Source organism: Lepisosteus platostomus, chromosome 5, assembly GCF_059453375.1.
Source record: "Lepisosteus platostomus isolate fLepPlt1 chromosome 5, fLepPlt1.hap1, whole genome shotgun sequence".
Classification (NCBI taxonomy): domain Eukaryota; kingdom Metazoa; phylum Chordata; class Actinopteri; order Semionotiformes; family Lepisosteidae; genus Lepisosteus; species Lepisosteus platostomus.
In genome coordinates this window covers 17289742-17313524 of record NC_142615.1, presented here as the reverse complement: position 1 = coordinate 17313524, position 23783 = coordinate 17289742, and the positions used below count along the sequence as shown (strand labels likewise).

The 23783-nt window shown below is 43.8% G+C and overlaps 1 protein-coding gene across 1 annotated transcript; it reads right to left on the bottom strand.

The window, feature by feature from the left end:
• Positions 1–3087: 3087 nt before the first annotated feature.
• On the bottom strand, positions 3088–23546 carry LOC148664290 (GTPase IMAP family member 8-like). The gene is made up of 4 exons (XM_088630907.1): positions 23267–23546; positions 16974–17084; positions 14701–15693; positions 3088–5684 (listed from the first exon to the last, which is right to left on the bottom strand). Exons 2-4 carry the CDS (start codon positions 17002–17004, stop codon positions 4408–4410), a joined length of 2301 nt encoding a protein of 766 aa, XP_088487033.1. The 5' UTR covers positions 17005–17084; positions 23267–23546; the 3' UTR covers positions 3088–4407.
• Positions 23547–23783: the final 237 nt, after the last annotated feature.

Here is a 23783-nt window from a genome sequence, read left to right as displayed (position 1 = left end):
CTGAGCTGTGAATCTGACTGAGAGGAGATAAAGATTTTTTTATTATTCTGCCTCTGAGAAGTCTTTTCCTTTGCCGATCAATGTTACAACCCCTTCAGATACTCTGCACAGACTGTCAGAGTGAGAGAAGAGGAGAGAGAGATGGACAGATAAGAGCACACACAGCGAGAGAGACAGGAAAGAGGAGAGAGAAGAGAAGGAGCAGGAAGACAGCGCAGGTGTTCAACCACACTGTGACCTCAGGAGACAGGAGGCTTTTCTCAGCTGCTGAGGAGCTCAGGGCTCATGGCCACTCAGGCTCAGAGGCTCTGGCAGCAGTCAGGTCTGAGAGCTTCTCCTCACACTGACACTGGAGCTCTGAGAGTCAGCCTCCATTCTGGTACTACTGCTACCACAACTGCTGCTGCCACTGATACTACTGCTACCACTAATATTTTACTGCTGCTCCTACTGCTGCTCCTACTACCTATCATAATAAGGAAGAGGATGTGGGCTGTGCCTTCACACTGTTCAGACTGGGGGTGTATCAGTCCATCAGTATCAGTTCAGCTCCACTGTGCTGTTAGAGAGTCTCAGTCATGCAGTCGGCTCCACACAAAGAGACACTGGGGTCACAACTGGAGGGGCTGGAACATCTGTTTGGATTGTAGCTGTACAGAGACAGACTCAGGGTCTGAGGGAGTCAACTGGAAGAGCTGCTGTCCAACAGGCTCAGTACATAAGGGACAATCACTGCTGGGCTTTTCTTTCTTTTTCATTTAAATTATTGATCACAGTCACAGGACGGCCAGTTCTTATTCAGTCCACCTTGTCTCCATATTCCTGTGCTGACCTGAATGACCTCACTGCCACCTTGAGCACAGGCTCTCCTCACACTGCCCTTGAAGAGGACCAGAAGACATTACTGTCTGGAGACACAACAACTCTGTGAGTCACTGCAGGACACCAGTCATTGGACACTGCCTGACACAGACAGCAAGGCACACAGGACTATATTCAGGACACCAGTCACTGGACACTGCCTGACACAGACAGCAAAGCACAAAGGACCACATTCTGGACACCAGTCACTAGACACTTCCTGATACAGACAGCAGGAATTACAGGACCGTATATGCATAATTAATTATCTTGATACTGATTTAAAAATATAATACTTGTCTACAATTTTTTCTTAGTTTAATATCTGATCTCTTCCTGCCCCTGCAGCACCTGCAGCCCTGCTGTCTGTATCTGTATCTGTGTTTCCTCCAGTGAGACACAGAGCTGCTCCTGTCTCTCCTCTCCTCCGCGCTGCTGGGAGTGTCTTCAGGGAGAGGAAACAGTGATGTGTTTCTGATATATATGGAGAAGACTGAAAGGGCCCTGTGTGATTGGCCGTCCCGCCTGTGTGAGAGGTTCCTGCTGTCAGTCTGAAAAGGCAGTGCTGTGTGACTGGCAGGGCGGGGGGCTGTGTTGTTACTGGGGGTCTGGGGTGCAGAGCAGCAGCTCAGTTGCCCTGTGGGCTCAGGGGTGAAGACAGGGGTCTCAGCTGCGCTCTGTCCTGATGACAAAGGAGAGCTGCCTGTCCATCTTCTCTCCTGCTAGGAAGTGTTCCACTATTATTTGACCTCTGAGCTTGGTCAGAAGGAGGCACTGATTCTGTTTCTGACAGGCAGTCAGGATGATAAGCTCCAGAGGTTGTGTCATAGGTGGTTGGTGTTCCATTTTTTTAGGATACATTTGATGTATTACTGTCTGTGTGCTTTTGGGTAAAGCCTCTTAAATATTTGAAGTAAAATTAAACAGAGAATCAGGGTGAAAGTCCACATTATATGAAACAGTGACAGTAGATAAGACAGATGTTGCTTTTATATATGTTAAAAGACATACTTTGTTTATTTCCATTTTGATTTTCTGAGTGTGACTATTTTCTAAAAGGCATTTTAGAGACACAAAACAAATACAAAAAGAATCAGAAGAGCTTAAAATAATAATAGAATATTGCTAATTTTAGGAAATTCTGATGTTCTACTCGCTATTCTTTCAATTACGGATACTAATACAGTTAATGCAGAAGTTTATCTATGTGTAGAGTTCTAGGTTTAAATTAAGGCATACAATGATTCAATATATTTGAATGTGTACAGTTTCAGTAAACTGTCTGTGAAATGACTTGTGTGTTGCAGCTCTGCAAGAACTCAGGTGTTAAATTCCATCTGCACTACTTAAAGATAATACAAATTTAACTTGATAGAAAGATATCAAAATATTTCACAACATGGAACTATACATTTTATATTCACAAATGTATTTCATTTAACTGTATGTGTTATATACAAAATAAAAATTCAGCATTTCTTTATTGTGTTCTAGCCCTTTGTTCTTTTTACAGTATTTTGTAGCTATTGCCGATAATACTAATTATATTTTTATAATTATATATATATAATTAGCAACTATATATATGAACTAAATGTATACCAGTAATTATAACATTATTTTTATTACTATTAGCAGCTTTCTAGACAGAATATTTCTTCTTTAAAACAGAAGAGAACAGGTTACAGAGCATTTACTGTAACACCTGGAATGGGAAATAATGTACAATTTGTTAATGTAAGTATTTTCACTCATAAAATATCTCAACATTATTTCTTATTACAGCACAAGTGCAAACACAATTGAATCACTCCTTATTTTAAAATTCAAGAAATACATTAAGTTTTATACCATTCAATTTATACCATGCTTTCACATGTAATTATCGTTTCAGTTTAGCTACTCTTTCGATTATAAAACTAGCTATGGTGTGAAAAGGCAAACGGATACCATTGTTTGCATTTAAAAGTAAAATCTCAATGTTAAGGTCACAGTTTCAGAAAACCAGATCCAGTAGTAAAGATTTTAAGGTCAAAATCCACTGATAGATTTGAAGTGGATGTCAGTAGTGTAGGCATCCTCTCACGAGGCACCAGTAAATGTAGGGTTTTGTGCTTAACTGGGACAATTATTAATTGTAGCAGTAAGTCACAAAATGATTCTTCTGATGGCTAATAGAATCAACCATGCGGGATAACTCAAACAACGCACACACACAGATACTAATACATGAGAATACATTTATTAATACATAAAATGTGCATATAAACATAACAGATCTTATAGTGAGGGTTAGCAGAATACAAAACGTATATATTCAATAATAAAAAGTTACAAAGCAAGAGGGACATACGTTCAGTATATCATTAATTTAGACCCTTTCCTAAATTAACTTTGGTTAAAAGTTCTACACTAGATACTGAAAAGCAAGTACATCACTCATAGGAATTAAATTGATGTCAACTGTGGTTGAGGTAACAATTGAATTCTCGAGCTGTAATGCAGAATGTTGAATACTCATCCAATCTGTGTGGAGTCAGATCTCCCGCTGACACAAACAGTGGTGGCAGGCTGCTGCATCCAATCAGCATCCTCTGGCCCAGTGACAGGCAGTGCTGGTGCGGCTGGCGGTGTGGGAGAAGGAGGGAGAGATTCCTGCTGATGCTCTCTGAAGACCGGCTAGTTAGTTCTGGCTTTACTAGCAGAGTTTCTGCACAGGAGTTTCTGCGTGTCCAAGCAGGTCACACTCTTTAGACAGGAAGAAGACCAGTTCGTTCCTGATGTAGCACTAGTTCTTAATGCTGATTTCAGCTGTCCACAGTTCCGACCGCAGTTCACTTGTTGATCAGGTGATCTTTCGCGGTGGGTTCATGAGGCTTGCTGCTGGGCTAACCTCGGGTGGATCCTTTGGTTACACGCTGGCAACCTCCGTTCTCGACTCTTAGAACAAAGGAAAGTCCTGCCACTCGGACACACTGGCCGTTACGTGGTTGTCTGGGCTGGGTCTGAGGATGTCCAGGAGGCGCTGAGTCGAGAATGTCCAGGAGGCGCACTGACTAAGTCCTGTGCTGCCTGTTTTACCCTGGAGGAACTACGGCTGTTCATTGGTTGAAAGTTTCATGGGCATTCAAGACCCATGTGGGGTTAACCTGCCCTACCAGTTCCTGATTGGGTGATGATGAGTAACCATGCACTCTGACCTTAGAGTTGTAAACAACTTTGAATAAGACTCTCCCTTAGAATCTCCAACATTGAGGCCCCAGAGATGACCATTTGTTAGGGTGGTTGATGTGTCTTAGCCTTGGGAGTTGTTCCTTATCAGGAAACTCTATCAGCTAGAAAAACACCTTAATTGTGAACCAAATGGAATGGCCTCTCTGTATCAGTGTCTGTCTGTATCTCTCTGTCACTCGAATAACACTGAGCTCCTCCTCTCCCTCTCCTGCTCCTGTCTCAGTGTCTTCAGCTCTCTCTCAGCTCAGACTGTGTGTGGTCTTGTGTGTCTGTGGGCTGTGTTTGCTCTTGTGTGTCTGTGAGCTGTGTGTGTTATTGTGTATCTGCAGGCTGTGTGTGCTCTTTTGTGTGAGTCTGTGCTGCTCTGGTTTCTCCTCCCAGTAAAGCTCCTATCTGAGCTCCTGCTGCAGCTCCTATCACTGTTCCTGCTGCTGCTCCTGTTAGGCCCCTCAGGGCTCCTGCTAGGGCTCCTGTTGCTGCCCCAAGTCCTGCTCCCAGTATCACTGCTCCTGTGCTGAGGTGCTGCTTCACCAGGTCTAGGTGTCTCTCTGCCTCCTCTCTGGCCTTTTCCTCATAGTGCTGCCTGAGCTCCTCCATCTCCCTTCTGTGTGTCTCCTCTCTCTGTCTCCTCTCCCTCTCCTGCTCCTCTCTCAGTTCCTCCATCTCACTCTGCAGCCACTCTCTCTCCTCTCTCTCTCTCCTCAGCTCCTCCTCCAGCTCTCTCCTCCTCCCCTCATCCCTCACCTCCCTCAGCCTCTCCTCCAGCTCTGCTATCCACTTCTCTAGCGCTCTGATCTTGTCCTCTCGTGTCTGGATCTCCTCCTCCATCCTGCGGAGGTAGTTCTGCAGCTCCTTCTGGTGCTTCTCCCTCAGTCTGTCCTCCTCCCTCTGTTTCCTCTCCTCTCTCTCCCTCAGGATCTGCAGTTGCCTCTGTATGATCTGGGACTCGGCCTCCTGGTACATCTCACTGCTGTAGTAGCTGCCCTTGTTTCCTCCTACCAGCTCCTCTATCTTCTCCAGCAGCTCTGTGACCTGAGTGCTGCCCCTGTCCTTGTTGTTGAGTGCGTGATAACTGTTCCCACACTTCTCCAGCAGCCTCTGGAGCTCCCTGCTGCCTGTGTGCACAGACTCCTCCAGCGTCCTGCTGGTCAGCTCATCAGCGTGGGTGAACAGGACCATGGTGTGTCTCAGGGCCCCCTCCCCAAATATCTCCAGGACTGTCTCCAGTGTCCTCCTCTCCTCCCCTGTGGATCGGCCCAGGGGGGTCACCAGGAGGAAGGCGTGGGGTCCCGGGGCAGACAGATTAACACAGAGCCCCACATCCCGTCTCCTGTCCCCCTGAGACAGTCCGGTGTGGAGCCAGTCTGGAGTGTCCACCACAGTCACCCGTCTCCCGGACACTTGTCCTGTCCTCTTCCGGCTCTCCTGAGTGACTGCGGAGCTGCTGGCTTCAGAGGGAAACTCCTCTGAGCCCAGGATGATATTTCCTGCTGTGCTCTTCCCGGCACCAGTCCTGCCCAGCAGCACCAGTCTCAGCTCAGAGGGGCAGGGCTGGAGTCTGGGTTCGACTGTAGGGTCTCCTTCACTCACTGCAACAGGGGGAGAGACAGGAGCATCAGGGAGGTTACACACTAACCTTTCCACAGATAAGAAGGGTTCAGTTTGCTCAAGAGTCAAAACTTAAAAGTCATTATAAAAGAAACTTATCGTTTTTGACATCAAGTAACTACAAAGTTTTACCTGATGTTCATGATTTTGTGAACTTTTGTTCTTTTGTCAGAACTTGTGTCAGAACTTTTTTTCCAAAGTGACTCAAGTTTCATCTTAAAATTTGTGTTTATATACTGTCCACAAGCAACAACAGTCATGCTGTAGTACTGTACTGTTACAGGGGAATGAAGATAATTGAAGAAGGAAAGGTAATCCTTTCAATCCAGTGAAGAACAGCACTCTAGGAGAGTGTGCAGTCCAGTGCAATCATCCTTCTGGTATTTCACTCTTTGTACAGCCCTCCTACGAAAATTATTTAAACTGCGACACTGATCATTCATCTCTAAATAAACTTTATTTTATATAGCATTTTAAGCGAATAGGTAATTAGATTGCTCATAAACCTAATCGCTTTTTCTACATAAACAGAGCGTGATTACTCTCTGAAAATGCTTTTCCTTTATATTTAGGCTCAGATTTCAACTATAGATCGTATTATTATAAACTTTCTTGGAAAAATGTATTTTATGTAAACCAAGTTTGCTATTAATTCAATTAGGGCTAAAATACGTTCATTGTCTTCCAATCGAGTCGAGTTGACATTGGAAGCTTGCCACTCCAGGACTGTTACACCAACGCATTAGCATGTTAAAGCGATTTCATTGAGGAGCCCAGCTACCAGTTAACACTGTACTTCCTACTTTGAAAATACCTGTGAAACCGGTTTAATTCGTCACAGCCAGCACTCCGGCAAAGAGGGGTTGTACTTGTAAAGTAGAAGCAGGCGAGATTTCCAGCAAAAGACACCTCCCCCCCCCCTCAAAAACCCAGTAAGTACAGTACTAGTTAAGAAAGGCGAGGCTCCTCAATGAAATCGCTTTAACATGCTAATACGTTGGTGTAACAGTCCAGGCGTGGCAAGCTTCTAATTTCAACCCGACCACGGCGAAAGGAACCCTTCTTTCATTTGAAGACAATGAACATACTTTAGCCCTGAATGAATTAATAGCAAACATGGTTTACATAAAAGCCCTTTTAGCCTTTGTCACTAATGAAACAAAGGTCACTAGCCTTTGTCACTAATGAAACCACTACATGTTCTGGCTGTTTGTGAATTATCGTTGTTGAGTATGGAGTGTTGAGGTATTGATTTTGTGTAATGCTTTATGTTGAAAATTGAGGTGGATTTTGTTTATGATAAAGAGGATAAACTGGGATGGGAGGAGGGTTTTGTTTTGCATAAGGGGCAGGATTATGATAATTGGAGGAATTTGCGAGAGTATAATGGTTTGATATATTTGATTTTGTATTGTGGTCGTTGTCTATGTTTTTGGTTGGTATTATGTTTATATGGTTGTTTTTGTTGGTTGGTTGTTATTATGGTTATTAATAATACGATCTATAGTTGAAATCTGAGCCTAAATAAAAAGAAAAAGCAAGTGATTAGGTTTATGAGCAATCTAATTACTTATTCGTTTAAAACGCTATATAAAATAAAGTTTATTATTAATTTGCTGGACAGAGCGGTGAACATTATTATGCATAAGACAAAGATAACGATCCTGATCAGTTTAGAAATCTGTGTACGCTGTAAGGTTTTTACTTCTTAAACTTTTAAAATACACGTTTCGAATAGAAAGAAATCCTCTTCCTGGTACAATCGCATGAAGAGAGAGGCGAAACAGCCCTACACAGCCCTGTGGCAGTACATGAATATAATCATATCGTTATTAATTTCTTTAGATACGCGATTCCATATTATATTAGCAGAAAAGCTTAAAACTGCCACTTTTTCACACGCTATTTCACGTTAGTTAAATTTAATTTATTTATATATTATATATTTATATCTCTGACCAAGGGAAACATCTCATTTTTTCAAAGAAATGTTTGTTTGTTGATTGTTATCAAAAATGACTTAGAATCGATCATGTTGTGATATTTTGAAATGTAAAAGTCAATTGATTGTCCATAATATCGCTATTCTATTTTTTCAAAGAAATGTTTGTTAAAAGAAAAGTCCAGCAACAGCTGGATTTGAACACACAACCCATCAGTTGGTAGTCAGGCACATAAACCAGTAGGCTACAAGGGAAGACGCATGAAGAGGGAGGCGAAACAGCCCTACACAGCCCTGTCGCAGTACACGAATATAATCATATCGTTATTAAATTCTTTAGATACGCGATTCCATATTATATTCCCTATTAATCAAATTCTAAAAGTATGCTTGTTGACTCCGGTATCTCTTTAGTTAAAGACTTCGATGCTTAAAATGTTTAGGGAGAAATGGAATACTGGTGTGTATTTTTTACTTTAAAGTACCAAGACCAGCCATATACTGTATGTTTAAGTTCCAAAATTAATATAGTTTATGGCCTTCACACGCGTTGCAGTATGCTCCTATTCTTTTTATGCTCAGGCACTAAGATTTCCCTTCAGTGGTAAAATTCAATGTCTACAACGGGCACAGCAAAGACGTTTACTGTAAGTCTTTCTACGACAGACCAACGGACCACGAGTGCCCCTGTCGGTCAACCAATCACGTACAGCGGTACCCCGCGTCATCTTGCGTCACGATGCACGACACCGTAGCCAATTACCTCCGGTACATGTCTGTACCGCGCACTTTGAATGGCTGCATCTGTACAAAATATTCAACATCCTCAGTGACAGTTAGTCATCATTAAAGACCAGTTAGATATTGACACCTCAGTGTTCCTCAGAATTAACACTGAATCTCAAAGCAACACTAAGACTTAAAATTAGGAGTGGGAGGCTCTACTGTACAAAGAGGGGCGTGGGAGAGGGGAACAAGCTGCCCAGCCCTGTTGTTGAAGCCGATACCCCGGCTTCTCTCCAGACACAGCTGGATGAGCTCCTCCAGTCAGGACAGGAGGCTCTACTGTACACAGAGAGGGGTTGGAGGGGGGAACAAGCTGCCCAGCCATGTTGTTGAAGCCGATACCCTGGCTTCTCTCCAGACACAGCTGGGTGAGCTCCTCCAGTCAGGACAGGAGGCTCTACTGTACACAGAGGGGGGTGGGAGGGGGGAACAAGAGGCCCAACTATGTTGTTGAAGCCGATACCCTAGCTTCTCACCAGACACAGCTGGATGAGCTCCTCCAGTCAGGACAGGAGAAACAGCTGCATGAGAACCTGGAATCACTACTAATTATGGGCCAAATAAATTCCTCAGTTGTTCATCTGTACTTATTCCTCTCTGGTATTATCAACTGTACAATAAACATGGTCTCTGAGCAACAAACAGGAAAACAGACAGGTTTTACATCAATCAATTTACCTTAAATAAACACATTATTAAAATATTTAGTGAATTCCAAACAGCTTGAATTATAACATATTCCCCAGTTTCTCTCCCAGTCTGTGTGTCTCATGGAGAGCAAGCTGGGGTATGTGAAAAAGACAGATTCAGAGCACAGGGGCAGCCATTGTACAGTGCCCCTGGAGCAGTTCAGGTTAAGAGTCTTGCTCAGGGGCCCAACAGAGTAGGATTCCTCTGCCAACTGCAAGATTTGAACCAGCAACCTTTCACCCACAGGCAAAGATCCTTAGCCACAGAGCCACAACTCTGCCGATCTTTATAATATCAATCTCTGATATCTTCACTGGAGAAATTTAAAGTAAATCAGCTCCTGTCTGTTTCCTAGTTCAGACCCTGTGTTTTTGACACACAGAACAAACTCTCAACAGACAGGAAGAAACTTCTCCAGCTGCTGCTGTGCAAGGACATTGTTGTTATCAATCGGTGAATTGCTTTGAGAAGACACCTTAAAAGGTGCTATATAAAATAAAGTTTTTTATTATTATTACTTCAAATGAGATCTGCTGAAAATCAAGAGTCAATTTTATTGTTGGACATGTGCAGCTATATAAAATCTGTTGATGTATTTATCACTCGTTAGTAATTGACATTAGTAATCAATTAATTTAAAATGATCAATGATGACCTACAATGTGTTAGGTTTTGCACCAATTGAATGATTTTTCTAAAGTTCTAATTAAAAAACAAATATTTCAAGGACAGCATGATGTGACCTTGATAGTACTGACCTGTGACAAGACTGTGAAAGTGAAAATGTTTTTGAAGTTGATTAGATTATTCTTTATTGCCAATAGTTGGTGGAATTTGCTATCAGTACAGCAAAAAACACACACCTCTACTCCCACACACAGTGTCCTGGGATCTGTACTGACCAGCAGTCGGGACACTGGGGTCCACACCCCTACTCTCACACACAGTGTCCTGGGATCTGTACTGACCAGCAGTCGGGACACTGGGGTCCACACCCCAGGGATGGTGGAGTCTCTTTAAGGTTATTTAGTTTGGCTGGGAGGTGGGCTGTAGAAACAGACTATTAGTCCCCAAAACCATCTTCATCCAAATAATCATTACCTGTAAAGAGCTTTGAGTGGAGTGTCCAGAAATGCGCTATATAAGTGTAACATCACCAGGGCTCCATAATCCAGAAGCATTTCACAAAAAATAATTACTTACACTCATTCAATTTCCTATGTGTAGAACAAATCTGACCAGAAATTGACTTTTATGTTTGATATTGACTTTATTCTCATGAGCTGATAATAAAAGAGCAAAACTGGCGCCAAAACCCGCTTCCGGCTCGTCCTCCTGATACTGCTGCTGCACCGGGAATCTCCTGTGGGCTGGGAGGGATGGCGGAGGCTCTTCCCTGGTGTTTCTGCAGACGAGGGGAGTCCTGGTGTGGCGGCGCAGCTGGTAAAAACGCTCCCTGTGCCCTGGATGTTGTGGGTTAGCCAATGTTTCTGAGAGAAACGGGCTGTTTGTGTGGGAAGATGTTCTTTCCTCATGAGGGGAAAAGTCCGTCTGGGGCTCAGCTGGAAGAACCGAGCGGGAAGGAAAGTTCTGGAAGTGCGCGTCTCCTCTCCGTCTGCTTCAGTCCCAGTTACTGCGACACCGGGACAGAACAGGAGTGACGAGCGAGTCTTCTTTCCTTCTTTCCTACATGGGGTACTAGTGGGTTTTTTAGGAAACAGGACAGAGAGATAGACACCAGTGGAAAAGAGTCCTGAGACTGATGAATCTCTCAGTTCTTGTCTTGATCCGGGTTGTACCCAGTCCCAGTTTAAATGGTTTACAATGTGGGACTTCTGCCCTGACATGACCCCACATGTGTCTCCACATGAGACAGGAGTCCTGTAACGTGTTTTTAGACAGAAACCTGCCAGAACAGACACATGAGAAGCGACCTGGAGGAGAGGTCAGAGCGGGGACAGTTTCTGGACGAGTATAAAAACCGGAACTTCGCTTTTTACAGCAACACTTTCTAATTAAAGTCTCCCGTTACTTCACTCTCAAGAAAACAATTTAAAATAACAGAAATGCAGTAGTCCCATTTTATTAGAAAAGGATTTGATCTCCTGACTGTTACTCTCACTAATATAATACTGTCTGTGTTGTTATCAGTTACAGTTACTCTGACACCGGGACTCATTACAGCTCATGACATTAATTACAGTTAATTAACTCTTTATCCTGAGTGTCTTCAGTCGTGAACAGAGGTCCATCCAGTTTCTATGTGCTGTATCCAGTACGGAGTCGCGTCTCTCACACTAATGAAATGTAAAGAATGAAAACTCATTGAAATGAATTTACTAGATAAACAGCGGAATTTATTCAAACGAGACTGTATTAATACGAGTGAAGTTTATATGTAAATATTTATTAATACCTCATATTGTATTTCTGTACCCCAGCAGATATATGAACCTGGTATTTTCACCCACGGCTGTTTAAATAAGTTCATGGAGGCAGGTAGTTCGCTCTAAGTGTAACCCTGTCTGAACGCTTCACCACAGCAGGCAATAGCTACTAGTTACAAACTACAATTCCCACAACCCCCCTGGGCGACTTCCTGCGGGCGTCTGCACCGCGAGTCCCTCACAGCCTGGACGTGGTGACGTCACGCAGGTCCCTTCCTGTGCTGGCTGCAGTCAGAGACGCGTGCCGAGAATAAACTCACACTGGATCCCTTTTTTAAAAGTTTTTCTAAGAAGTTAGTAACTATATGGGAGCGTTTCCAGAGGTTCTTATAGAACAGGAGAACTGCAGCTGGTATCGCTGATCTTCCTCTCAGTCTCGTACATCCTACACTCATTACAGGTGATGTTACACTGTCCCGTTTAAAAACTGTCTCACACTCTGTAACACACACACGACTGAACAGGACAGTTCCCCACACTCCACCTACACTTCACTGAACTCACAACACTGTTACACACGAGTGTGTTTTTCTCTTTTCACTCCGTGCTTCTGAAAGCTTCTTCAATTAACCCTTTTTATTCTTTATAAATACAAGTATGATTAGTGCTGAATACAGGGAGGTACAGTATTATTTAGACTTTATAGAAAGCTGGTAGTTTACTCTAATAACTCCAGTAAAATATCCACAATTTGGTAGAAATACAAGATTATTTGAATAGAAATACATTCAGCACAAGGAGTGTATTTCTACACAAGGACGGAAGACTGGGGGTTAACAGCACTGAGCTGGTCTGTGTCACCTGATAGTGCCCAGTGTAGAGTCTCACTGCCCCGACTCTGGAGTCCAGCCTCTCTGATGAGTCTCTGTTAGGCTTTACAGACTGCTGGGGTTAACGGCACTGAGCTAGTCTGTATCACCTGATAGTGACAAGTAATAGGTTAATTCCATGCTGAAAAAAAGAAGAGAGAAAACACAACGTTTTGGTGCTCACACCTGAAGAAGGCTCCACGGCCGAAACGTTGTGTTTTCTCTCTTCTTTTTTTCAGCATGGAATAAACCTATTGTTCCTTTGCAGCCTATGCATGCTGACGCAGCTACCCACCTGAATCACCTGATAGTGCCCAGTGTAGAGTCTCACTTCCCCTGACTCTGGAGCCCAGCCTCTCTGATGAGTCTCTATCAGGCTTTACAAACTGCTGGGGTTAACTGCACTGAGCTGGTCTGTATCACCTGATAGTGCCCAGTGTAAAGTCTCACTGCCCCTGACTCTGGAGTCCAGCCTCTCTGATGAGTCTCTTAAGAATATTGGTCCATTAAACTGATGAGGTATAAAAACAGGAGAAAGATCCTTATACACAAATACTTTTTAATAAACAGTGAAACTCAATAATCTCAATAATGCCTTCCAATTACTGTATATATATAAAATCTCAACATTTCAATGCAGCACATAAAGTAATACTATTGTACTGTCCCTTCTGTTGGTAATGTTCGTCTTAAAATGTTCGTTGATAAAGCTGGGATTCACTTGACTAAAGTTAATAGAAAAACCTTCATCTGTAAATGTTTTCAAGGCACTTGGCAACACAACAATCACGTCATTACACAATAATACTGGCAAAAGGAGCCTTCTTCAAGAGAAGTATTGAGCTAAGATACCGTCTCTGCCATGTTGGAGTCTCCACAGGAACAGGAAGTAGGATGAGGGAAGAGGGAGGGGCTTCAGATGGGAGGCTGCTGTGATTGGATACAAGCTGGGAGGGAGCAAAGCTGCTGTTATTGTTCTCTTTAAACATAATTTATTTAATTTAGGTTAAATACATCAGTAACATAAATTAAGATGATTAGAGATTAGAGAATGTTTTAAGCAACACCTTCTCTCAATCATCTTCTGTGGCCTTTCTCTCATTGTGCTGCTTCTGCTTCTCATTCAAACTCCTGTATCTCTTTTATGTCTCTTCTGCTTCAGGGGACTGAAATAACAAACTACTGTACTGTATCTGTCTACAATTGAGTCTCTCTACTGTCTCTCTCAGCTCCTCAGACCTCCTGCAGCTCCTGTGCTCCTGTCCTGCTGGAGTGAACTGTGTTGTTGACACACTGACCTGCTGGAGCGTTTCTGCCTCCTCTCTGGCCTTTTCCTCATAGCGCTGCCTGAGCTCCTCCATCTCCCTCCTGTGTGTCTCCTCTCTCTCTCCTCTCCCTCTCCTGCTCCTCTCTCAGTTCCTCTATGTCTCTCTGCAGCCTCTCCCTCTCCCCTCTCTCTCTCCTCAGCTCCTCCTCCAGCTCTCTCCTCCTCCCCTCATCCCTCTCCTCCCTCAGCCTCTCCTCCAGCTCTGCTATCTACTCCTCCAGCGCTCTGATCTTCTCCTCTCGTGTCTGGATCTCTTCCTCCATCCTGCGGAGGTAGTTCTGCAGCTCCTTCTAGTGCTCTCTTCGTCCCTCTGTTTCCTCTCCTCTCTCTTCCTCACGATCTGCAGTTGTCTCTGTCTGATCTGGGACTCGACCTCCTGGTTCGACTGCAGGGTCTCCTTCACTCACTGCAACAGGAGGAGAGACAGGAGCATCAGGGAGGTTAAACATGAGAGGAGATTAATATTAATTGATGGCCCTCTGTTCATTCAGACTTCTGCTCCTGTTCTGAGCTCTTCTGTCAGTGATACACTGAGGAGTTTCAGTTCTATTGGCATTTTAGACTCATTTTAGAGCTCAGATGTATCATTCACTCAACAGATAATAATTTGTTCAATTACAGTAAAGTGGACTAAGTCACCTCTTGTTAGAGTTTCTAATGATCTGCTGATGGGCTCTTTCATCCATTCCTGTCCTGCTGGACTTCAGAGCTGCCTTTGACACTGTTGGTCAGATAGTCTTGAGGAACAGATCAGAGAGGTTGTTGGTGTGACTGAATTTCGCTGTGATGGATTAAATCTGATCTCAATGATAGAAAACAGTTCAAGTACAGCACAGAAGACCAGTTTAAGTTGGTAGATATCAGTGTGTTAGTAATACAGTACAGAGTGGAGCACAGTATGATTTTAATTCCTTATAGGACACCAGATGGTTGAATCCCTGGGTTTGATGACAAGTAAGATAAGTGACTCAGTAATAGAACATCAATCACACTCACTGGCAGGAGGAATCCACTCCACACTGTTCCTCCTCTTGACAGGCAGTCTGGGCTCCTCTGTCTCTTTCTCCCGCTCCTCTTCCTTCATTGTTTTTCTCATCTTCTCCTTCAGCTCCTCTTCTCTCCTGCTCCACTCCTCCTCCAACCTCTGTCTGAGCTCCTCTTCTCTCTCTCTCTCCCTTCTTTCATACTTCTGTCTCAGCTCCTCTGTCTCTCTCTGTCTCTCCTCCTCCCTCTGTCTCAGCTCCTCTGTCTCTCTCTGTCTCTCCTCTTCCCTCTGTCTCAGCTCCTCTATCTCTCTCTGTCTCTCCTCCAACCTCTGTCTCAGCTCCTCTGTCTCTCTCTGTCTCTCCTCCTTGCTCTGTTTCAAATAATCAAGTCTGATCCTCTTTTCAATCTCCTGATATGTCTCAGTAGTAAAGTGCCACCCATAGTTTCCTTCCACCATGTCCTCTATCTTCTCCAGCAGTTCTGTGACCTGAGAGTGGTCGCCCCTGTTCTTGTTGTTAAGAACATGATACCTGTTCCCACATTTCTCCACCAGCCACTGGAGCTCCTTCCCTCCTCTCTCAATGTGCTGCTCAATGGTTGTGTTTCTTAGTGTGTCCCCGCAGGTAAACAGCACTATTGTGTGTTTCCAGGCTCTGTCAGTGAGGAGCTGCAGGTGTTCCTCCAATGTGTTCCTTTCTTCCTCTGTGAATGAGGAGTCTACAGGTATGGCCAGGACGAGAGCGTGGGGTCCTGGGAGGCACAGAGAGACACTGCACACAACCTCCTTTTTGATAACTTCCTGTCTGACCTGCTGTGGATCCCACCCTGGAGTGTCGACCACAGTGACCTGCCTCTTAGCTATTTCACCTTGACTTCTCACACAATGGTTCCTAGTCTGAAACTCCTCTCTGCCCAGGATGGTGTTTCCTGCTGAGCTCTTCCCAGACCGTCGTCCCCCCAGCAGCACGATCCTGATCTCTGAGAGATGCTGTGGTGCCTCCCCTGTCAGAGACAAAGATCATTGATATTTCACAAATTCTTTTCATAGATCTCTTGTATACATTCAATTTCTGATAAGTTTAAATTAGTATTATTATTTGTATTACAGGTATTGTTTTACTTTTATCAGTTCTCTCTACAGAACATATTTCTTTTGTCATTAGATACTGGCATTTTATTAATTTCACTGTTGTTTCATGGGGTTTCATAAAATTTTGTAGAAAAACTAAATTGTTGAATATGAAAAGACCTCTTTGTCATAAAGAACAGTCCTGCTAGCACTAAGAGTCCACCTGTGATTCCTGTATTTATAGAACCTTTACACCTGCCAGTCTGAAGGGAGTGTCCCACACTGATAGGCTGAAGAAACTGAGTCTCTTTAGTCTGAAGGGAGTGTCCCACACTTACAGGCTGCAGGAACTGATTCTCTTTAGTCTGAAGGGAGGGTCCCACAATGACAGGCTGGAGGTACTGAGCCACATACATACAAAATATTCAAAATCCTCAGTGACGATTAGTGAACATTTAGATATTGATATTTCAGACATCCTCAGAACTAACATTGAAACACAAAGGACCACTAAGACTTAAAATCAAAAAGAGGTTTTGTGTTGTTGAAGCAGATACCCTGGCTTTTCTCCAGACACAGCTGGATGAGCTCCCCAAGTCAAGACATGAAGCTCTACTGTACACAGAGAGGGGTGGGTGTGGGGAACAAGCTGCCCAGCCATGTTGTTGAAGCCGATAACCTGGCTTCTCTCCAGACACAGCTGGGTGAGCTCCTCCAGTCAGGACAGGAAAAACAGCTGCATGAGAACCTGGAATCACTACTAATTATGGACTAAATAAATTCCTCTGTTGTTCATCTGTACTTATTCCTCTCTGGTATTATCAACTGTACAATAAACACAGCCTCTGAGCAACAAACAGGAAACGATCATATAGCATGTCTGAGCATCATTAATACTAATGGTGTGAATCCAATACCATCAGCAAACAGACAGGTTTTACATCAATCATTTTTGCCTTAAATAAACACTTTATTTAAATATTTAGTAAATTCCAAACAGCTTGGGTTTTACAGTACCGATCTCTGATCCCTGACAAGAGAAAGTGAAAGTAAATCAGCTCCTGTCTCTCTCCTAGTTCAGACCCTGTGTGTTTAACAGACAGAACAAACTCTCAGCAGACAGGAAGAAACTTCTCCAGCTGCTTCTGTGCACAGAAGAGACCCTCAGGGACTCTCTTACAGGCACTCTCAGTTAGAACAAAAGAAAACTCACCAGGGCTGAGCGCTGAGCTCTCAGAAGCCATCTCTCTCTCTCTCTCCTTCTCTTCCTGCTGATGTGGGGTGGGGGTTTCCTGTCCTTGCTGTGACACAGATCTGGTGTCACCTAGTGGATTTATAAAGTTAATTATCAACTGAACCGGTTCATCATTAAGACCAAAATAAATCACCAGAATATCCAGGTCAACTCTTACCAGCAGTCAGGACACTGGGGTCCACACCCCTACTCTCACACACAGTGTCCCGGGATCTGTACTGACCAGCAGTCAGGACACTGGGGTCCACACCCCTACTCTCACACACAGTGTCCTGGATCTGTACTGACCAGCAGTCGGGACACTGGGGTCCACATCCCTACTCTCACACACAGGGGTGATATTTCTTATAGTGAGAGTGCTGCTGGAAGAGGTGTTAGTGGGGCCAGCAGGGGACATTCACCCTGCGGTCTGTGTGGGTTCTAATGCCCCAGTTTAGTGACGGACACTAGACTGTAAAAAGGTGCCATAAAGAATTATTATTATCATCTTGTACTTCCTTTATTCTGAGGACAGACATGTCAATAAAGGGGAACTTTAACGCTATTCTTAAATTCCAGGGTTAGAAAGATTCAGCATTGATGGGTGCATTTCAAACACAATTAAAGTAAAATGGACACAGAAACATAAAAAACCCCAGTGTTCATCACAACGCAGTGAAATTTTCAGGTCTGCACAGCGCCATGTTCTGTGATTTAGAATGAGGCAACAAACCTTCCAGTGAGGTGAAGCAGCCGTGTGACACTGTAAACAAGCTGGCTTGTAAAAATATCTCTTTTGATCCGATGGAAATAGTCCTCTCCTCTTCCTGATGGTTTTACTGACAAACTCTACTTACTCTGCATGCAGAGTTGAAACATTTCTGCAGGGAAATGTCTGCTGAAAAACCTGTAATTATTCACTTGTACATCAGTAATTATAGAGACTAGTGAGCAGGAAGGGCCGCATCACATCAGCATTCGAGATAACTGGAATGGGAGTTTGTGACAACATGGTGAATGACAGTACTTCCACAAAGTCCAAGTTATTGTGCTTCATTTCAAAATATGTAGATTTTTTCTACATGATCCATGAATTTATTTTGTTACTGAGATTTAATATCCGGCGATCTATGCCTCAGAGAAGCAGTCAGGAGATGTGATGTAATGGCGCCCACTCTTGACCACAGGGTGCCACAACAAGTGATGGTCAGAAAGCAGAAGGTTTTTTATTGCAAGAAGAAACAAAACAAGCAGAAAATAACATACAATACAAACAAGGACACATATAACATCACCAGGGCTCCATAAAACAGGAGCATTTCACAAAAAAAGATTACGTTCACTTTTTCATTCAAGTTCCTACACGTAGAAAACATCTGGAGAAACAGCCTTATGCCTGTTAAAAATTCTGTGTCAGCAGGCTGCACAGGAACAAGTAAAGGTTTGAAAGGACAAGACTAGAGACACAATGTTTCAGTTGTGAATCTTCAGTACAGTAGAAATACAGGTTCAGAATAGAGAAGTTCAGTTCAGTTTCTTGTCATCTGCACAAGTGCAATGAGATGCTTATTTGCATGTGTGCTCCTATACAAGACATCAAGGAATCACCAAAAGCACAGAACAGCAGCAACAACAAGTTAAATAACATACAACTAGAGAATAAAACACATCAGTATGAGCCAGTGGTGTGGGTGGAGTTCAGTGATCTGACAGCTTGAGGGAAGAAGCTGTCTGAGTCTAGACGTTCGTGCCTTTATGCTCCTATAACTTTCACCAGAGAAAAGGGAGGAGAACAGTGAGGAACCAGGATGACTGGTATCTTTAACGATACTCCCAGCCTTCCTGAGACAGCGACTTGTAAAGATGTCTGAAACAGAGGGGAGCTGTACTCCAGTGATGGACTGGGCTGACCTGATCACCCCCTGTAACGAGCTGCTGCCAAACCACACTGTAATCCCACACCTGAGCCACTCTCAACAGCACACCTGTAACATGTGGTAAGGACAGCTGAAGACAGTCCAAATTTCGTCAGCTGTCTGAGGAAGTAAAGGCACTGTTGTACCTTCTCAGTAGCTCCAGTTACATGCTGGGACCACGCTGGCATTGAAGGTACCCGGGAACTTGAACCTGCTAACCATCTCTACAGCACCCCCATTGATGTGAAGAGGGGTGTGGTCCCCACCCTGCTTTCTGAAATCAATGACCAGCTCTTTTGTTTCGCTGACATTGATGGAGGTTATTGTCAGTGCACCACTCCCCCAGGTTCCTGACTCATCCCTGTAGGCTGTCTCCTTATTAGCAGTGATTTGGCCAGTGAATGTAGTGTCATCAGCATATTTGAAGATAGAATAGGACCTGTGTCTGGCCACACAATCGTGGGTAAACAAGGAGAACAGCAGGGCGTTAAGCACACACCCCTGAGGGACACCTATATTGATAGTCAGTTTGGAAGAAAGCTGTCCATCTACCCTCACAGTCTGTGGTCTGCTGGTCAGGAAACCCATAATCCAGTTGCACAGAGAGGTGGCGATGCCCAGGTCATTAAGCTTCCTGACCAGTCTGGAAGGAGCTACTGTTTTAAAGGCAGAGCTGTAATCAATGAATAGATTTCCGACATATGTGTCTTTGTCAGCCAAGTGAACCAGGGCAGTGTGAAGATACAGGAAAATAGCGTCGTCAGTGGACCTGTTGCACCGTATGCAAACTGCAGGGGGTCTAAGCACTCAGGTACAAGTGTGTTAATGTGCCTCATGAGCAGCCTTTCAAATCACTTCATTATGGTGGATGTGAGTGCTACTGGCCTGTAATCATTAAAACAGGAGTATTTTTCTTTGGCACTGGAATAATGGTAGTTTTCTTAAAACACATGGGAATGGTAGATTGTAAAAGTGAAAGATTCAAAATATTCATAAACACCGTGGCCAGCTGGTCCGCACAGGACTGCCAGCATACAGCTTCTGCTTGTGAGCTGGCAGGAGAAGCTCTGACAGATGATCTGACTGTCTGAAGAGTGGGTGGGGGATGGAGCGGTAGGCATCTTTGATAGAGGTGTATCAGTGATCGAGAGTATCTGCACCCCTTGCTGGGCAGGAGACATGCTGGTAAGATTTCAGAAGAACCTTCCACAGGTTGACCTGATAAAAGTCTCCCACAACAACAGATACAGCATCAGGGTAACTGTTTCACAGCTGTTAATGTTGGCATATAATACACTGAGTCTGTCCTGTATCACGTCTATCTGTACTGTATATAAGAGCTGAGAGACCCGAGCAGTGTGTCTGTCCTGCAGGACAGTCCCAGCTCTATGTTACTGTGTGTATTGAGCTCGATATGAAACTGCCCAAGACCATCTCCTGCTCACTGTACACAGGACACCAGGTGAACATCTGTAAGCAACACTTATAATTTTTGTCACACACCACTCCTGTTTCACTTTCATTCTCAGAGTAGGGGAAACACATTGTGCAGCACATCTCTCTGTGGTTTCTGTGGGCTATTTCTGCTGTACTGTGACCTGCAGACCTGTGTTCCTGCACGTCTCCACACCTCTCACAGCGTTGTCGTTTCTGAGAAAGGTTGTCATTTCTCAGAACCATGAGTGTTTTTACTCTTCATAAGAACCTCTGTAGCTGCCATTTTGTTTGTCATTTTGTGCTGGTGGCTTTCTCAGTTATAAGCACACACAACCGAACAGGAGACACAGTGAGAGAGAATAGATCACAGAGAATCCCTCAGTAAAAAATGAAATCCCAGCTCACCAGAATAATCACGGACACGTCGTCGACAGACAATTTCCCCGCAAAGACAGAGGAGCGTGAAGCAGCGACATTAAGCAACTCTAACTTGGCGGCACCTTTCAAAATAAAAGTCAAACAAAACTGCCGCAGGAAATGAAATCCTGGATCAGGTAAAGTCTCATGTATAGCACAACAACACTTTGTACATCCTCAGAACTGGGTGGAATGTGATAAAGAGACCCACAGCTAACATGAAATTGCCGTTCTTTACTCATTTTTGGTGTTTTTATATCGCTTCCTCTTTGCACATTGACACAGCGTTGTGCTGTGCTAGATAGGAAAAAGTCTAATTCCTGACCAAACAAAAATATGTGCCTCTCCAAAAGTGGCTCAGATCTATTCTACAGACCCTCAGCTAATAGAAAATCACCATGGTTTTGCCAGATCAATGTCTTAGCCGATGTTGCTGGGGTTTATAAACTACTTTCTGTTCCCAGACTGGGACTGTGCAGTGATGGACAGGGAGTGGTCTCACTCCTGTCCCGACCAAACTCAAATCTGTACAACATCTGTACTGTACAGTATCTAAATATCCACTGTACTACATATGTACTGTATCTGTACTACATCTGTACTGTACTGTATCTATATCTCCACTGTACTACATCTGTACTGTACCTGTATCTATATCTGTCTCTCTAATATAATATTTCTGTACAGAACTATATCTATATCTGTATTGTAATATCTGTCTCCTGTATGACATGTATCTGTACTGTATATCAGAGCTGGGAGACCAGTGTGTCTGTCCTGCAGGACAGTCCCAGCTCTGTGTTACTGTGTGTACTGAGCTCAATACAGCCTGAATCTGGACTGACTGTCTCCTCTATCACATGTATCTGTACTGTATATAAGAGCTGGAAGACCACAGCAGTGTGTGTGTCCTGAAGGACAGTCCCAGCGCTGTGTTACTGTGTGTATTGAGCTCTATTCAGCCTGAATCTGCACTGACTGTCTCCTGCATCACATGTATCTGTACTGTATATAACAGCTGGGAGACCCCAGCAGTGTGTCTGTCCTGCAGGACAGTCCCAGCGCTGTGTTACTGTGTGTATTGAGCTCAATACTGACTGAATCTGCACTGACTGTCTCCTGTATCACATGTATCTGTACTGTATATAAGAGCTGGGAGACCCCAGCAGTGTGTCTGTCCTACAGGACAGTCCCAGCGCTGTGTTACTGTGTGTATTGAGCTCAATACAGACTGAATCTGCACTGACTGTCTCCTGTATCACGTCTATCTGTACTGTATATAAGAGCTGGGAGACCCCAGCAGTGTGTCCGTCCTGCAGGACAGTCCTAGCTCTGTGTCACTGTGTGTACTGAGTTCAATATGAAACTGCCCAAGACCATCTCCTGCTCACTGTACACAGGACACCAGTTAAACATCTGTAAGCAACACGTAACATTTTAAGAAAAGAAAGTTGTCACACACCACTCCTCACAGCGTTGTCATTTCTGAGAAAGGTTGTCGTTTCTTAGAACCATGAGTGTGTTTACTCTTCATAAGAACCTCTGTAGCTGCCATTTTGTTTGTCATTTTGTGCTCTTTTTCTAACAGCTGGTGGCTTTCTCAGTTATAAGCACACACAACCGAACAGGAGACACAGTGAGAGAGACAAGATCACAGAGAGTCCCTCAGTAATATACATAAACAGGACAGGAGACACAGTGAGAGAGAGGAGATCACAGAGAATATCCCTCCGTCATAAACACACACAACAGGACAGGAGACAGAATGAGAGAGAGGAGATCACAGAGGACCCCTCAGTAAAAAAACACACAAGAGGACAGGAGACACATTGAGAGAGATGAGATCATAGAGAATCCCTCAGTAATAAACACACCCAGCTGGACAGGAGAGACAGTGAGAGAGAGAGGAGATCACAGAGAATCCCTCAACAATATACATAAACAACAGGACAAGAGACACAGTGAGAGAGAGCGGAGATCACAGAGAATCCCTCAGTAATAAAAACACACAAGAGGACAGGAGACACAGTAAGGACAGTGAGAAAGGAGATCACAGAGATCAGAGTGAATCACTCAGAAATTAGCACTCTAACTAACAGGACAGGAGACACAGAGAATCCCTCAGTAATACAGTGCCTACAGAAAGTTTACACCCCCCTTGGACTTTTTCACATTTCACGAAGTTACAGCATGGAACCATTATAGATTTAACTGAGAATATTTGGCACCCATCAACACAAAGTCCTCTATAATATCAAAGTGAAAATAATCCAGACTTTTTACTAAATTAATTAAAAACAAAAACAGAATATAACTGAATGCATAAGTATTCACCCCTGTGCATTGACACGCGGTGTGATCATGGTGTAACACAGCTCGCACTATGAACACGAAGATCATCGCAGCTGTCAAAGCATTTCACGAAAAGAATTCGGGAAAACTCGAGCGGTTGTTTAAAGTAAAAACTCTCACGAAAAGATCACTTCTGAAATCCCTGCTCACCAGAATAATCACGGACACGTCGTCGGCAGACAATTTCCCCGCAAAGACAGAGAAGCGTGAAGCAGCGACATTAAGCGACTCTAACTTGGCGGCACCTTTCAAAATAAAAGCACCCCAAACCTGCCTCAGGAAATAAAATCCTGGAAGTCACATTTATAGCACAACAACACTTGGTACATCCTCAGAACTGGGTGGGATGTGATAAAGAGACCCACAGCTAATAGAAATTTGCCTTTCTTTACTCATTTTTTGTTCTCTTGTAATCTTTGTGGTGTTTTTATATCGCTTCCTCTGTGCAAATTGACACAGCGCTGTGCAGTGCTGGATGGGAAAAAGTCTAATTCCTGACCAAACAGAACTTTGTTCCTCTCCAGAAGTGGCTCAGATCTATTCTACAGACCCTCAGCTAATAGAAAATCACCATGGTTTTGAAAGATATGTATCTTTGCTGATGTTGCTGTTTATAAGTTTATAAGGGTTTATAAGACCACTTCCTGTTCCCGGACTGAGAGTGGGA

Bases quoted from the DNA above. Each gene is read 5' to 3' on its own strand.
- LOC148664290 (XM_088630907.1), bottom strand. From the start codon at position 17,004: ATGGCTTCTGAGAGCTCAGCGCTCAGCCCTG. The intron at 15,694-16,973 runs GTGAGTTTTCTT...TGTCTCTGACAG, and splicing joins GAGCTCAGCGCTCAGCCCTG to GGGAGGCACCACAGCATCTC. The intron at 5,685-14,700 runs GTGAGTGTGATT...CCCCTGTTGCAG, and splicing joins GGAGTGGATTCCTCCTGCCA to TGAGTGAAGGAGACCCTACA.